This window comes from Anser anser, assembly GCF_964211835.1.
Source record: "Anser anser genome assembly, chromosome: 5".
Taxonomy (NCBI): Eukaryota; Metazoa; Chordata; class Aves; order Anseriformes; family Anatidae; genus Anser; species Anser anser.
The window spans coordinates 63,817,186-63,832,744 of NC_139725.1; the positions used below are offsets into that span (position 1 = coordinate 63,817,186).

A 15,559-nucleotide genomic window follows, 5' to 3' on the forward strand; every position below is an offset into this window, starting at 1 on the left:
AAAAGATGGGGTTCGGCTTCGTGCCGGCCCGCCGCCCTGCCGACAAACCCCCCCCGGCTCTGGTGGCAGCCAAGAAAAAGGCAGAGCCCCGCAGTATGCCCGCTTCGTCCACAGGCACACACACTCGGGTGGCAGGCAGAGGCACTTTTTGCCCCAGCCAGGGATGGTCCCGGGCCAGGAGCCTGGCCCCACGCTCTGCTGGACCCCATCACCCCAAACTGTCCGACTGTTTTGCTCATTGGCTCATCTCCCCCTTGAGAAACCTTTGACAATCGTGTTTGAGCAACGGCTCTGCAATTTCCTTTTAGCGAGAGATCAAAAATGAACTCAGAAATGAAGGGCAGCACAGCAGGAAAAGTGTGGTTCATAGCTCTGGCCAGCACCTAGAATAGGAACAAGGAGGGATATTTGGGACATTACCACCTGGACTTCAAAAATATAACCATTTCTGGTACTTCACAAAACTGTTCTGTCATTTAACCCTTCTCCAAGGTAATGTAGGAAGCTCAGCTCAATTTTTGCATCACCACAGTGCTCAGAGATTGACTACCCAGGTGTAGCACCCATACCCAGCAGCGCTGTCTGAGCTGCACTCAAATGTGTGGTATGGAAAACTATGATTGAAATTTGCATCTTATACTCCTGACACAATCACATTAGGAAGTTTTCATATGAACCGGAGTTACTACAGCCATTAGCTGTAAATGTGAAAATAGTGCCTGTCCTGCTGCAGCTGTTCTATGCCTTCCCCTGCCTCTGTTTTGTCTCATAGTGATAGGGAATGAAATATAATGCTGGTTGTTAAAACTGCCAGGGAGATGCTGCTCAGTGGTGCCTTTCCCAGTAAGTCTAGAGTTAATTTAATGTACTTGTCTGACAGCTGAGCATGCCCAAAGTAATCCAATTAGAATAACGAGAAGTAGCCAGAAGTCCAGTCTAGTACCCTTACTGTTCCAGTCTAACACTTCAGTAAATTCCACGGCACAGTAAGTCAATCTCCACACACACCCTCTGAGGGGAACTGATTAGAAAACAGAAATAATACATAGTGACAGATGGCTTTAAGAACAGGTTAGCCACCACATTTTTATTTCTGTTTGAATGATTACTCAAACAGCTGCAGCAGAAAGTTCCCAAGGAGCACAAAGCCAAGCCCACAGAAGGCCAAATTCCAGCCTTGTAAGATGCATAGCAAAGCCGTGCTCAGAGCTCCAGGAGCATTAGATATGGCACTCCACATGTGTAAAGCAGCACAGGTTCCAAGTATATCAGAAAGTTCCTGGCTGTATGAAGTAACTGAAAGGGGAACTTGGAGAGGAAATCCAGCTCAGATTCTCCACTTCCACTTAGATACTTTTGTCAGTAAACTGGTATTTAGCATTAGACTTACCCTAGCATAAGGGAAGACAGAAAACATTTTAAGACTTCTTCAGTTCTTGCACTCTGAGCAATAACTAAATGCTAACTCAGCTAAATCCTCTTTCCTGACTTCAGGAGCGAAGGAGTAAACACCAATTTTCTCTCCTTTGTCCCAAGGGGGAAAAAAAAAAAAAAAAAACACCTCATTTTGGTATGTAAGGTACAAGATTTGAATACAAAGCACTACACCATAGAAAAGTTACTCTGCAAAAACTGAAGACACGTGATTTAACTCTCTCCAAGAGAGTTACAGAGAAGGTACACTGGGGTAAGCCAATTTAAACAAGTTTTATTCAACTGTTCGATGAAAGGAAATTTACCAATATAAAAAAAAACAACCAAGAATTGAACTGACTTTCCTGAAGATTGCTAACTCATCCAGGCACATTTATAAAGTCACACCATAATTGCTATGAGAACACATCTCCACGCATTTTACTTAACCTGGGCTGTAATGAATATTGTATTTCAGAATTGTACAGAAAACATTTCTGTAGCCAACTTGCAACTAGTGTTACCAAATTACTAGCTACATGTTATACAAACACCTTATGATAACAATCAAGAGGTACATTATTTCTCTTCTTAGACATTAACCCAGTATGTCCCCCGCAGTCAATCATGAATTATATGGTTAACTTAAACAGGTTTGTAGTCGAGCTTGGACTCCAGCTTCTTAGAATCGGCCACTTTTCTAACAGCTTTCATGAAGTCTTCCTGAACTACAAAGTCATGATCGGCACGGATCGCAAACATACCTGCAAAGAATAATTCAACAGCAAGGGTAAGTTGGTGCTCCTTTCAGTACAGAAAGACAGTACATGAAGTCTCACTCAAATTTAAGTGGAAAGGATCCAAGCTGCATTACCTGCACAGACTGTTACATGCAGCTTTTGTAAAGTTGGGAGGAGGATTAAACTATAGCAAAGTCACTGAAGTGATCACTAAAAGGTACAGCCCACTTTAAACGACTAACTGTGTAACTCAGCTTTCCAATGTAGGCAAACCTTAAGTGTACGATAAATTTATGAAGTGGAAAAAACAAATACTATAAACTCTCCCAACACCCAGGTACTGAAAGACCTGGATGCTCTGCAAAAAGGAGAAAAATGGGTACTACCAGTGTTTCTGGCATGAACCTCATTCTTATGAGATAATGACATATATCATGATACTTGGCTGGTAAAAGTGGTTAAAACCACTCAGACACACTATGGCCTTTTTTCCCCCCCTCCATTGTGTTGAACTTGAACTACAGAGAACGTTTATACCGTGCATGTCACAGGATGGTGCCTACATCCACATAATTCTGTGTGGATCCAGCTTGTGTATGGCAGGGGATATTAGTGAGTATATTGCCGTGTCACTGCACCGCTACTGCTCCTGACTGCCAGCAGGTCTGCACATGCTAGCTGAACCGTCTGTATGCCTAGCTGGTTTACCGACAGACTTTGTAAGATACTTGTCTGAAACCTTAGAGGAAAGACGTAAAAAAAATCAAGTTCTTCGTGACTGTATAGGTCACAAGGAAACTTGGAAGAAAAGATATTTTGTTCAAGTTATTCCATCAAGCTTCAGGGCATATCGCCACGCTGCTGCTTACGCTTCACAGTCTAGACACATGACATGCTGTGAAGTAAGCAACTGCTTTGGCATGTTGCTACTGATGAGATGTTAGCATTGCCGTTAAGTGCTGTCCATCCCTTAAGAAAGGGGTACAAGAAGTGAGCAGTGTGCAAGGACCATATTCCAGCAGAATATTTCTGAGCACCTGGTTTTAATCCATTGACAGAAGCACGTGAGAAACAGCTCAAATGTTCAGCATTAATCAAACAAGCCCATCAAAATTAATAATTAAGAGAATACCTGCTTCGGTACAGACATTTCTCAAGTCTGCTCCATTAAAGCCATCAGAAAGCTTCACAATTGCTTCATAATCTATCCACAAAACACAAGTGCCAATTAGAAATAAATTCACATTTCCCCTTACGGATACCACCGAAATATGTGCCCAGCTAACAAAGGAACGCTTTACTTTGATTTCAGTGCAAATAGGTAGCTGACTACCAGACTGATAAATTAAATCAGCTGAAATAATCAGCTGTATTCTCCCTTTCATTAACAATGAAAGGTACCTCAGCCAAAAGCTCATGTTATGGAGTTAAATCCCAAAGTTACTAATTTGAGGTTACAAGCATTGACATAAAATGCAAGAAAACATACATCATGGAAATGTTATCATCATTTAAATGATGTAAAAAGCAAAACAAAACAGAAAACTTAAATGAAAGTGATCATCTCAGTCCCTTTCTTATTATAACTGCATCTCTAAAAGGCATTAAACGCCTTGACATAGTAAGCCTGGTTATAGTTTCTGTAATGAGTTTCTAAAACAGACTGTTGAGCCTTCAGTGCTGCACATTAAAAAAAGCCATTTTGCAAGGCTTCACATTAAAAAGTCAAGAATTTTCTGCAGAACTTTTCGGAACAGTTTACCTGATGAAATTCAAAACCTTTGAACTGAAAGCTTTTATCTTAGAATCCAAAAAGACTAGAAATTCTTTATTTGTTAATTCCACGTAGCACACCGTCCTATAAACAAGGAAACCGGAAAGTGGTGGGGAGGAGTGAAAGGGGACTAAAGCCATATCAAAAGCTGCAAAGTTTGGTAAGTTTAGTCTTCAGTAGACACCAGTACTAGAGCAGGAGAACCTCATGCTGGAACCTGGAGCAGGTCATTATCTTAGGATTTTAATGCAGCTCACACCTCATTTTGCTCATTTGGGACTTCCTTCCAGGATATCACAGCTGAGCATCACAGCCTTCCCACGTCACATTCAGCAGTTTAGCCAGTAGCCCATCTTACATCTCACTTCGTTAAGGATATAAAGGAACGCTCCTACCCTGCTTCCATTCCAGTGCCCAAAGATGCAGAGAAAGAATGAAGTACCTTACCTCAGGTTCACGATTTGCCTTGGAGCATCTTCTGTATCTTCAGCTACAGTCTGATGCACATTTAAACCAACACTGCTGCTAAGAAAGGCAATCCTCATCCCTCTCACCCTCCCCCAGCTCATTCCTGCTCCTGAGCCACCCTCTCTATTGAGCTGCAGCTGTTTATGCAGCCAGATGGTGAACGAGATCAGTTCCACCACCCAGATCATGCTGCCTGGCTGCATGAATAGCTCATGTCAGCAAAAAGGCGGGGGCGGAGTGGGGGGCAGCACAGGGCTGGGAACAGGCAGGCAGGGTCTGCAGAGCTGTACCGAAATAAAAGGCAGCCAGCGTTGTTTAAAGTCAAATCACAGTTACAGCTTTCTTGAGGAAGGCTCTGAAGCTTTCACCATAAGAAAAAGACTTTGGTTAGCTTAGAGTAGCATGAACCTTCCCCGTTTTATCTGACAAATACCTCTCCCCTCGGGAGAAGGCTCTCTACAACAATAACCAGCGAAGACAAGCTTGGTTTCAGATAACAAGGTTTTCGTTATGCCATCTCCACACTCCGAGGTTAAGTTTCTCTATGACTTAAAAATTCTTTCTTGTTCTCAGACTCCTGCAGGAAGACTTTTTTTTTTGGCTAAGGGAAATGCTGTTTGCTCGCATTAAGCTATTCCCCCATAAAAAGGAAACCAACTGATGAGAATCATGCCCATTTGCTGGTTTACAGCTGCGCTCCAAGGCACATTTTCAACACATGCAGTTATCTTTTGCAAAGGGAGGCTTAGCAACAACTCAATCAGGATTTTTTTTTTTTTTTTTTTAAGTAGAATTCTGAGAGGGGGAAGTTTTGTTGCCATTGTAAGGACAGGAATCCCAAGTGTGTCAGAGTCGGTGTAACAACCCTCTTCACACTTTTAAAAAAAACAAAGTAGAATATCCAGGCAGTTTTCTACTTACCTATTTCACCATGTTTAGTGATAGGACCTGCGTGAATCTTCAGAATATCTAATCTGGCTTGTTCGTTTGGTAGGTCAATATCTGGAAAGAATTATAGCTTTAATGAAAGCAGCACAGCTCACACAGGTTACATCCTCCTTCCAGTCGCTGTGCTGAAGTAACTCACGGATCTTTCTATCCAGCCTTCCAGGCCGCAGAAGCGCAGGATCCAGCGTGTCTGGTCTATTGGTAGCCATGATCATTTTAACTCTGTGCAGAGTATCAAATCCATCCATCTGATTCAACAGCTAGTAGGAAAGAGAAGTTTGGTTTTAGAGCACGCTAGGGGGTTTTGGCTTATTTACTGCACTTTAATTTCTGCATATGTACTTCCACCAAGTTAATAAATGCGGTACGGATAAATTAGAAAAAAATGCTACAAGCCTTCTAAAACAAGGCCACAGCTCCCTGCGTATTCTACAAGCAGTAAAGGAAAGCTTAAAAGAGCCACTGAAAATGCTTCATTCAGAGAAAAAGATATCGAACAAAGCAGAGCTCAAATGTGAAAGACTTGGCTAAAACAATAAGGCAATGAAAACAGCGCAAGTACTAAAGGACCCAGTGGCTGGCTGAGACATTCTGAGTGCAATGCTCTAAGTCCAGGACATTCAAATTAGACTTGGAGAACAGCCTCTAGAATACTAATACACATATGAAGACATTTCATTGTGACGATCCAAAGTACTTGTTCTTCGATCACAATGATTTAATTCTTTATGTGAGGCAGACACATTCTTTTGAACTGGACAAACTGTTTGCAAACACAGGCCAATGAAGTCTCTCGCTAGCTTCAGAATTCTTAATTGTCACCAGGGTTTTAAAAATTCTCTTCACACAGGCAGGTTTACCACAGCACTTGGTACAGAAAGAAAGAAACAATGCTCCTAGATTCAGGAATCAAACTGTACAAGCTCAAATATTTCGTAAAGTAAGTGTCTTTGGGAATAAGAGACAAGCTCTCCTTTTCCTCTTTAAGAGGAAGCCCTCAAAACAATAAAAAAAGAATGCAGTACGCAGAATCGTATTGAAGCGAGAAGAAAAATACCCCAAACTATTTTAGCAATTTTAAAGATTCTTTCAATTAGTCTCCAAGTTGGATTCACAGCTGAGTTATGAGGATGTACAACTGCCTTTTGTAAAAGCAGCATCTAGATCAGTTTAGCTTAAGGTATTAACTCAGGAAAAGTTCTACCAAGCCAGCTCCCAGTGTAACAATTCACACCTGTGTTATAACTCCATCTTAAATAGCACCGTACAGTGTGCGGTCAGTTCAGGCACTCACCTCCATCAGCGTCCTCTGAATTTCTCTGTCAGCTGAGGTGCCTTCAGAAAAACGGCGGCCACCTGCAGCATACCAAACCCGTCAGTTACAATACTTTACTTCTGCCTCCGCATAACGCTATGTCTGAAGACAATCAGGTACCCCTTTTAATGGGGGGAGAGGGAAAGGAGGGAAGAGTTGCTTAAACACATTTTGAAATGCAGTTTCATATAGTTGGAAAAATGTAAGCCACATATGAACCGTTATGGTTCCAAGCTAGCTGTCATAGCTCTGGAAGTCGAACCACTTTGCCCTGTTATGTTTTTTCTTAAAAAATAGCATGTAAATACGTTTTTTCAGAAGACAGACAGTAAGTCTAGAGCTGATTTGTGCTAAAAAGAGCCTCTAGCCACCCTCCAGACCATTAGCCTTACCAATAGCGTCTATCTCATCCATGAAGATGATACATGGCTGATGATCTCTGGCGTAGTTGAACATCTCTCTGATCAGTCGAGCACTTTCACCGATGTACTTATCCACTATTGAACTTGACACCACCTTTTGAAAGACAAAAGAAACATGAGTGAAGAGACTGAAGAGCAAACAAAGCACGTGTGCACACGTGTGTGCAGAAGTAAGGTTACGCTACCTTTAGAAAGTTGCAGTCAAGCTGGCTAGCGACAGCTCTGGCCAAAAGTGTTTTCCCTGTACCTGTACAGACAAGAGACCAAAGACGTTTAGCTATTAACCCAACGTTACGTTAGCAACTTTAAAACAAAGAAAAAAGGCTATTGCAACCAAGCACGACCACTAAGCTTTCATTTCCCTTTGATTCTATGAGAACTTCAGTTCTTATCTGTCTGAAAGGTCTGTCAGGGGCTTGCTGTGGGATGGGGGGAGCTGCATCGCCACCCTTACGTTCCTTTTATACTCTGAAATCCACTGAAAGGACACAGCACCTCAGTGCTCTGGCTGCCCTCCGAATTTTCTCCTGATGTGCTCCTACCCCCAGAGGCAGCACACAGAGGACACTACACCGGTAATCACCCGAGCGGTTAACAAGTCTGAACGTCACCCTTACGCCTCACCTCAGCGAGTGGGAACCACAGGAGGTAAGAGATAGCAACAGTGAATCACTCACCAGGGGGGCCGTAGAGCAGGCAGCCTTTTGGAGGTATAATTCCCACACGCTGGAACAGTTCTGGGTTTGTAAGCGGCAATTCTATTACCTGTGAAGAGACAGAAAAACAGTGACTTTGTTTCAGTTTTAAAAATAGACGAGTGATCTCAGGAAGTTAATGGAACGCTTGCCAGCCTGTTTTCTAGAGAGCTGTATTCTTCGCTATCTGTGCGGCATATTTTTGGATGAGAAACGGATGAGTAAGAAAGCACCTGATTGCTCTAACTGATCAATCCACAGTCCTGCCCTTGTTGTGCAGACCTCACTTCTGCTATGCCTTGTTTCTCTCGGTGCTCATTCAAACCATGTTTTCCCACTATCATAATCCAACTTCCCAAAGCAATTCTAGCAGTTTCTGCGCAGAATTAGTTTGGTTTGTTGGCTGTCTAACCTAACTATGCCCTCTCACTTGACTTTATAGCGCTCCCTTAGCTTAAAGGGTCTCGCATCCTTCAAACCCTCTTTTTAGAAGATTTTCTTCATTTTAATTTCAATCCAAGCTCCCGTAACAGCAGAGATGAGTTATAACCAGCTTGAGAATTGGGATGTGGTGTTTAGAATAATCCTTCTCTGCTACTGTAAGGTGTGTGCACAGCACACAGTCTCTGTTATAGTCAGATGGCTCACAGCAGCATGAGCGAGTCTTCAAACGCCCACATTCCTGGGCAGGCTTGCTCAGCCTGCAGCACTGATGCCCAAACTAACAGGATTACTTCAGTGTGAGCGCACCAGCATCCTGGATCGCATTGCTGTTTGCCATAAACACAATTGCAAAGCTGAAAAACATTTAGAAAAAACACTTCACAAGTTATCTTCTAGCATAGAAAAAAGTTAATGAAACACACAAAGCACTCGTCTGATAGGATCCTCTAACAGCCTCTCTTATGGTAGCTTAGGATAAACATCAATAAAACATTAAAACACTAAAAAAACTTCACTCAGAACACATCCCGCTATTTGGAAACTGTTTTGAGATAGCAAATACCTCTCGCAGCTCTCTGATTTGTTCTGACAGCCCTCCAATCTCAGAATACGAAACATCCCCTGGGTCTTCATGAGACATATTATACACCAGTGGATCCACTTCCCTTGGCAAGTATCTGGAATAAAAAAAATTAAGAGCATGCATATTTAATTGTGCAGACGTATACAGTTAGTGCAATAAATCCTAGAGCAAGTATGGAAATTATTTCTTCTCCTTTCACCTTAAAAAGGAAACAAACATCTGCTAAAAAATAAACAGAGCAAAATTTTAAAAGCCTTACTGAAACAAAAGCTCAAACAAAAACTGAAACAAAAGCTCAAAAAGCTGCTGAAATGTCTGAGCTGTAAATGATTTTTTTTAAATGAGCAGCCAACTGCTTTTAAAGCCAGTTGACAGATACTTGACTTTCCACAAAAGAACTGTCCTCACTTAAGCACCATTTTACAGAACATATTTACAAAATATTATGTAACTGATTATTCAAACTTTTGTGTAACCTATTCAGATCAGTGTTCTTTCCCCTTTACATGGTAAGCAGAACAGCAGCTGGAGAGCAGAAACCTACCTCATAATAGTCAGAGTGGTCATATCCAGAGCAACTCTCGTCCCCGGCTTCAGCTTACTTTTGTCAAGCTAGTGACAAAGAAGATATTTCTGTTAGAACCACGTTCCAAAACGACATTTGGTTTTAGCCAAGACGTTTACTGTAGCTTGTAGGCTCTGCTCAATCACACGCAAGAAGAAACAAGGCTGCTAAGCTACATGCCAGGCGGCGGCTCTAGTAAACACTGCTTGTCCCTCGCCACCATTTTTGGGAATGCTTAAACTGGGAAAAAGCCGGCCTGCTATTCCATGGGAACACCAAAGTGAGCCAGAAGCTCACCAACAAACCTGGAGGTTTCCAGGATGACAGAAAAGCTAAAACAGGCCAGAGGAAGTATTTTTTCACGCTGAAAGAGATCTTGAACAACAGGTCATTAACTCACTTCTGCTACTTTTGAAAATAGTTTTCTAGACCATAATTCATATATATACTTTGGTTTTTAGCTACTGTCAGCCTGACAGGAGTAGTGAGAGATCTAACTCTGCTAGAGAGATCTAACCCTCTGCTCAGCATGGGATGGAACCAGCTGTTTCAGAACCAGCAAGCAATCCTTTAAGGACACAAGGAGCAGCCTGTCCATTTGAGTCTCAACTTGCCATCGGTCTAGTCAACGGTTCTCTCATTCCTGGCCTGTCAGAAAGGGTGCATAGATGTTCCTGACCTATTTTCTTCCACCCTTTCATCGTTTGTTAATTTCACATATCCAGTTATCTCTCATCTTCAAAGTTAGCTGTTCCAGTTGTTATTTTTTCTTTTTGCTGTCATTTACCTCAGATGCCCTACTCACCTGCCTCAGAAGTTTGTCTGCCTACTCCACTTTTTTATTAAAAAAAAAAGAAAGTTTGATATTTACAGTCCTATTCCAGGACTCCGTACTACCTGCTGGCAATTTCTGCTGGGTTTAAAAAGTAATAATTTTTATTTCTCACCTTGCTGTTAAGAAACCTGCTCTAGGACAGCAGTCGCTCGTCTCATACAACAGAGACTTGAACAGCAACGATCATAAAAAAAATACCTTGTCACTGATTTGTTTCAAAAGCTACTCAATCTACATTTGATGAATATAAAACCTGTTTTTTCTGAGCTTTACTAACATGGCATCTGAGCAACACAGATTTCTACAACTGTTTGCGAGCACTGCCTGAAGCTTTCCATCTCCCCCACTGGGAGATTTATAAGGTCCCTTGCCAACAAGGGTTATTTAGTCTCTAGCGGTGTTTCGGATCAAGCCATCACTCGAGTCACTGGTAAGACCCACTTTCCAGCTGCCTAACCTTAAGAAATATGTAGAAGCTTGTATTTCTATCAGATTCAACACTGCTCAATATATTTAAGCTATTCTGTGTCGAGAAGACAAAAAGAAACCAATTGACCTCGAATTCCTTGGGAAGTGCACTTGGATAGGGAAGTAATTTTGTTTTAATGAAGCTCTGTGGCTCCTCTCTCAGCAGCTCAGCCCAGCCGCAAGGACCTGGATCAAACACTAGCTCTTGGAGGCTGCAAAACACCGTGCAAAGTTACTCGCCTTGATATTTTGGCATTTTGAAAACAATCATGGATATGTTTGGTTTTTTTTTTTATGCTTCTTCCTGTCAAATCTAGGATCTTTTAAGATCAAAGAGCGCTTTTTGTTCCAGAATAAACTCCAGAGTACATGCTGCAAGGCCAGACCCATCCGAGAACAATTTACTCCTTAGCATTTATCTCTGTTCCAACAAAGAAACCCAAGACTAACTTGTCAAGCTTATCACGTGCTTCAGAGTGAAATTAAGTGTATCTGTGTCCCAGAAAAGTATTTTCTTTATTCCTGCGAAAGAAAATAATGAGTTTGTGCCATAACATATTGAAAGGGTTGAAGCTTACAAGTATGCACTTAAAGAGCACTTCAATACTAGCAATTACTGCAGATGTTTTATGCAAGCAGAACCATACCACATCCATATGCTTGAGGAAAATCATAGATAAATGGATTTGTACTACATCAGCTACCACACCTACTGACATCCCCTTTTCCCAAATTGTTTCTAGGAGGAGAAAACAACCATCGTTACAGAAAAAAAAACAGAAAAAAATACTGAAGAAATACTACTGACAGAGTCAGCACCAGGGGAAAATACTTCCTGCAGGAGTTTTGTTCACTGTTTGCTGCTAAGTTTTGCTAACTGTGAGCCTTCGCCTGAAATTCCTGACAGATAGACCCCCCCCCCCCCCCCTTCCCAACAACAACAACCTTTTTAAGTTCTTCCAAGTATAACAATCTCCCCAGTCTGCCACTTCCTGGTTGCCTCAACCTCTCCCCCAGCTACCACAACTCCATTATAGATGAATCATCAAAATAGAGTTGGTTAACTCGTACATTAGAGTTCTAGTATGCTGTACTTCAAATTAACTTCCAGGTACCAAGCTTAAATTAATTCAGAGAAACAGGGTATTGCAAAGAATTTGCAAACACATTTTCTTTCAGCAGAAATAGCTAAGAGTTGAAAATTCCGTAACGAAGATCAGCTTCTCTTCAGAAAGACAAGCCAACTATAGCACCAATACTATATCGGTGTACCTTTTACTGAAAAAAAACACCTCTATTCTTCACTATTTATATAATATGCTAGAACATGCTATGGTACAATCATGAGATCTTAAGATTGCAACTGCAGTTACCTTCCCCTTCAGTAAATAAATCAGTTTGAGATGAACTGAGAGGTCACAGCCGTTAAAAGAACCTACGCTTATCTGCGCAGTAAAACAGCGAAACAAAACGCTGCTGCTTTCTCAGGATACACAATCCTTTCCCGCTGTCACTCTTCTCTACTCAGAAGACACCTTACAGCCTCAGGTTTCATTCATATACAGGAACAAAGACGAATATGCCAGTCAGGGATGAGTCTAGCAAAATCCAATCAGAGATTCCCTTCTACCCACAACGACTCTGCAGTTGCCGAATGCTTTCGCCAAGAACTGTGGTTCCCAAGCAATAGATAGCTTGGGTAAGGAACTGCTGATCTACGGGGTTTTAATTTCTGTAAGTGGGTCGCGTTCAATGCTCAATTAACCAACCAGCAGCTCTTAAGCCACGTCTGCAATGTATCACTTACACTTTTGTACAGAAACAGAAAGTAAAGAGTACCTCTAAACTGGTTCTTGCTGACTGTACCAGAAGACGGGTTATTTTGTAAGCACGGTTCTGTATTAAGTTGGGTACCTTTTATAAAATTTCACGTAGCTAAAAAAAGGGGTTGTCCTGCAAACTAGAAGCACTGAGGCTTTTTTTTTTTAAGAAAAAAGTCATTAAATACAAATAAAAAGCCCTGATAACGTGTTCAGAACAGAGGTCTTGCCTGCAATCGTTATTTACGGAAGTGGACTGCAAAAGCATTATAAAAAGATAGCTAAACATACAGTTATGCAATATTAGATCTAAACCTTAGCGTAACAGCAACGGTCCTGTGCAGTGTTTTCAGCGTGGCAAGGGAGTCCTTACACAGTTTGATGGCACGATGATTAATTTTCAGAGTTCAAGCCCAGACAGAAAGACAGAGCTTCACAACAATGGAAAGGATAAACACATGCAAGGTTCCAGGAATGTTTTGGACTGCTTTGCGTCTACAAGGAAATTATGCTGCTACAAGCTAGGAAGGGAGAAAGCAAACAGATCCCTTTATAAAGTAGCCACATACAGCTCAAAGAAAACACTTAAGCCCATTAAGAACAGGATTTATCCAAAGCAATGCTAATATTCGAGACCAAAACAAACTCTTTAAGAATAATCACATAAATCAGCTACCTGACGGCGACAGCCAACCACGTATCTTGGGCCGTTTGTAGCCTTCACAATGACTAGAGAGAGATGAAAGAAAGAGTCAGGTTTACTTGAGGCACTGCTCTGAATTATGCTTCTGAACTATCTGACATATTTTTCTGCCAATGCTCACATCACTGATACGCTTATTTTTCATTCTACCAAATCTTTAGATAAATTTTTAACTGCGTAAGATTATTTTCAGGAGTTCAAAGACTGAAACAGCCCAGTGTACTTACATTTCTCTTCTGTTAGCTGTTTAAGCACCTCACCAACAATCTGCAAAGGAATAAACGTTACATCAGCCTACAGATAAATTAGTCTTGTCAAACAGTATTTATCATGTGTTTCAGAACATGGAAGATGGCTGTTGACTTGTAAATTCTTTCTCCTGCTTCAAGTCAATAGTTTTACTTCTTTAAGACATCTCTGTTAACCAAGATAAACACAGAAAACTTCTCTAACCCACGCGCTTGGGATGTCTGTATGCAGTAAGGCCTCTCTTTCTGTTAGCTGTACTATTCCCACCTGCTTTTTCTTCTTACCAGAAGGGGACTTGACAACCGCTACTTCTAGACAAGTTCTCCATCAGCCACCCCCACAGGCTGCTATGACCCCATTCCTCCCACATACCTGCCCGACGCTCTGCAATGCCTTGAGATCATTTTCCGACTTCTCATATTGCTTGGTGAGCTCCTTCAGCTGCTCCCTCACTAGAAAAGGAAAGAAACACCAGATTTGGGCAACTTTGAATCTAACGGGAACTCGGCACCAGGCCCTTTCCCCTCCCACAGCAGAAGGGCAGCAGGCGGGAGCTCTGTGCGCCCAGCAAGCCATCCCGCCGCGAGCACAGGAACCCCTGCTCAACACAACAGGGCATGGCAGTATTAAAAAAAAAAAAAAGAGAAGGTTTTTTGGGGATCAAAAACCCCACGGGGCATTTAAAACGTGGATTTTGAAGGCAGCTGGGCGCTGAGGAGGACCGGGGAGGTGACGTCTCCCCGTGCCGTGCCCTGCTGAGGCGGCACCTCAGCGCTGCGTTGGGTTCCGGGCCCCTCACCACGAGCAGCACCCGGAGAGGCCCCGGGAGGCGCCCGGGGCAGGGCCGTGAGGCGGCCGCGGGGGCTGGGCCCTCCGCGCGGGGCCGGAGCAGGCCCGTGACGAAGCGCAGAGGCGACGGCGGCACCGCCGGGGCCGGGAGGCTCCTCGCGGGTCCCCCCCCCGGGTAGCGGGGGCCCTCCGGCGGCCGCCACTCACGCTCCTTGAGGCGCCCGTCGATCTCCTTATGCTCCAGCAGCTTCTTGCGGTAGTCCTGCAGCGCCTTGTCCCGCGGGTCCGCCATGATGAGCAGCCGCCGCTCATAGGGAATGCCGGGAAGGGCCATGGCCGCGGGGGGCGGGGCCTCGGCCACGCCCAGCTTCGGCCCTAGGCCCCGCCCCCTTCGCCCCTAGGCCCCGCCCCTTTCGCGCCTCGGCCCCGCCCCCCGCCGCTCCCAGCGCCCTCTGGCGGCGCGGAGGGGTGCGGGGGAGCGCGGCGCGGTGCTCACGCATGCGCGGAGCGGAGGGAGGGGGGGAGAAAGGGAGGGGTAACGCGACGTGCGTGCCCTCACTGAGGCGGCGGCGGGCGGGGCTGTGGGCATGCATACGTGTATATACGTGCGTGTATGTGCATATACATATATATATGTGTGTGTATATGTGTATATATGCGTATGTACGTGTATATATGTGTGTGTATGGGTATACATCATATATATGTATATATATGTGTGCATATTTGTATATATGCGCATATAAGTGTATATATGCGTGCATATGTATATATGCGTATATATGTGTGTGTATGTATGTATGTGTATACATGTGCATTTATGTGTATATATATGCATATGTGTATACAGGTGTGTATATAAGCACATACATGTGTATATGTGCATATGTATGTATATGTGTATGTGTATACCAGTATATACATGTATAAGTGTGTACATGCATATATAGGTGTATACAGCTGTGTATATGTGTAGAGACGCATGTATACCTGTATATTTATGTATATAGGTGCGTATATACATATATATGTGCATATATATGTATATGTATATATACATACACGTGTATATATGTGTATATATGTGTATATATGTGTTTATGGGGGGATCCTGGGTGGCTCCTACCGCCACAACACCTGCCTGAGCTCAGGGGTTGTTCGTAGGGACAAGGAAGGGGACAATGCCTGTGAGGGCTCTGTCCTGAGGCAGCACCAGGCCTCGGCCTCCTCAGGAGCCCCCTGGCAGCTCCCACCTGCCTCACCTGGCCACAATCGCCCATCGAAGGCGGTTTTACCCTGTCTCTGGGACCCTCGGGGTCTTTGAAGGT

At 43.2% G+C, this 15,559-nt stretch overlaps 1 protein-coding gene across 1 annotated transcript; it reads right to left on the reverse strand.

Moving 5' to 3' along the window:
- Nucleotides 1-1,691: 1,691 nt before the first annotated feature.
- Nucleotides 1,692-14,597, reverse strand: PSMC6 (proteasome 26S subunit, ATPase 6). The gene is made up of 14 exons (XM_083837508.1): nucleotides 14,439-14,597; nucleotides 13,815-13,894; nucleotides 13,421-13,460; nucleotides 13,167-13,219; nucleotides 9,347-9,414; nucleotides 8,782-8,896; nucleotides 7,758-7,845; nucleotides 7,266-7,327; nucleotides 7,051-7,174; nucleotides 6,638-6,699; nucleotides 5,483-5,603; nucleotides 5,317-5,397; nucleotides 3,286-3,357; nucleotides 1,692-2,177 (listed from the first exon to the last, which is right to left on the reverse strand). The coding sequence occupies exons 1-14, from the start codon at nucleotides 14,563-14,565 to the stop codon at nucleotides 2,059-2,061; spliced, it is 1,212 nt and encodes a 403-aa protein (XP_083693634.1). The 5' UTR covers nucleotides 14,566-14,597; the 3' UTR covers nucleotides 1,692-2,058.
- Between the last annotated feature and the right edge of the window lie 962 nt (nucleotides 14,598-15,559).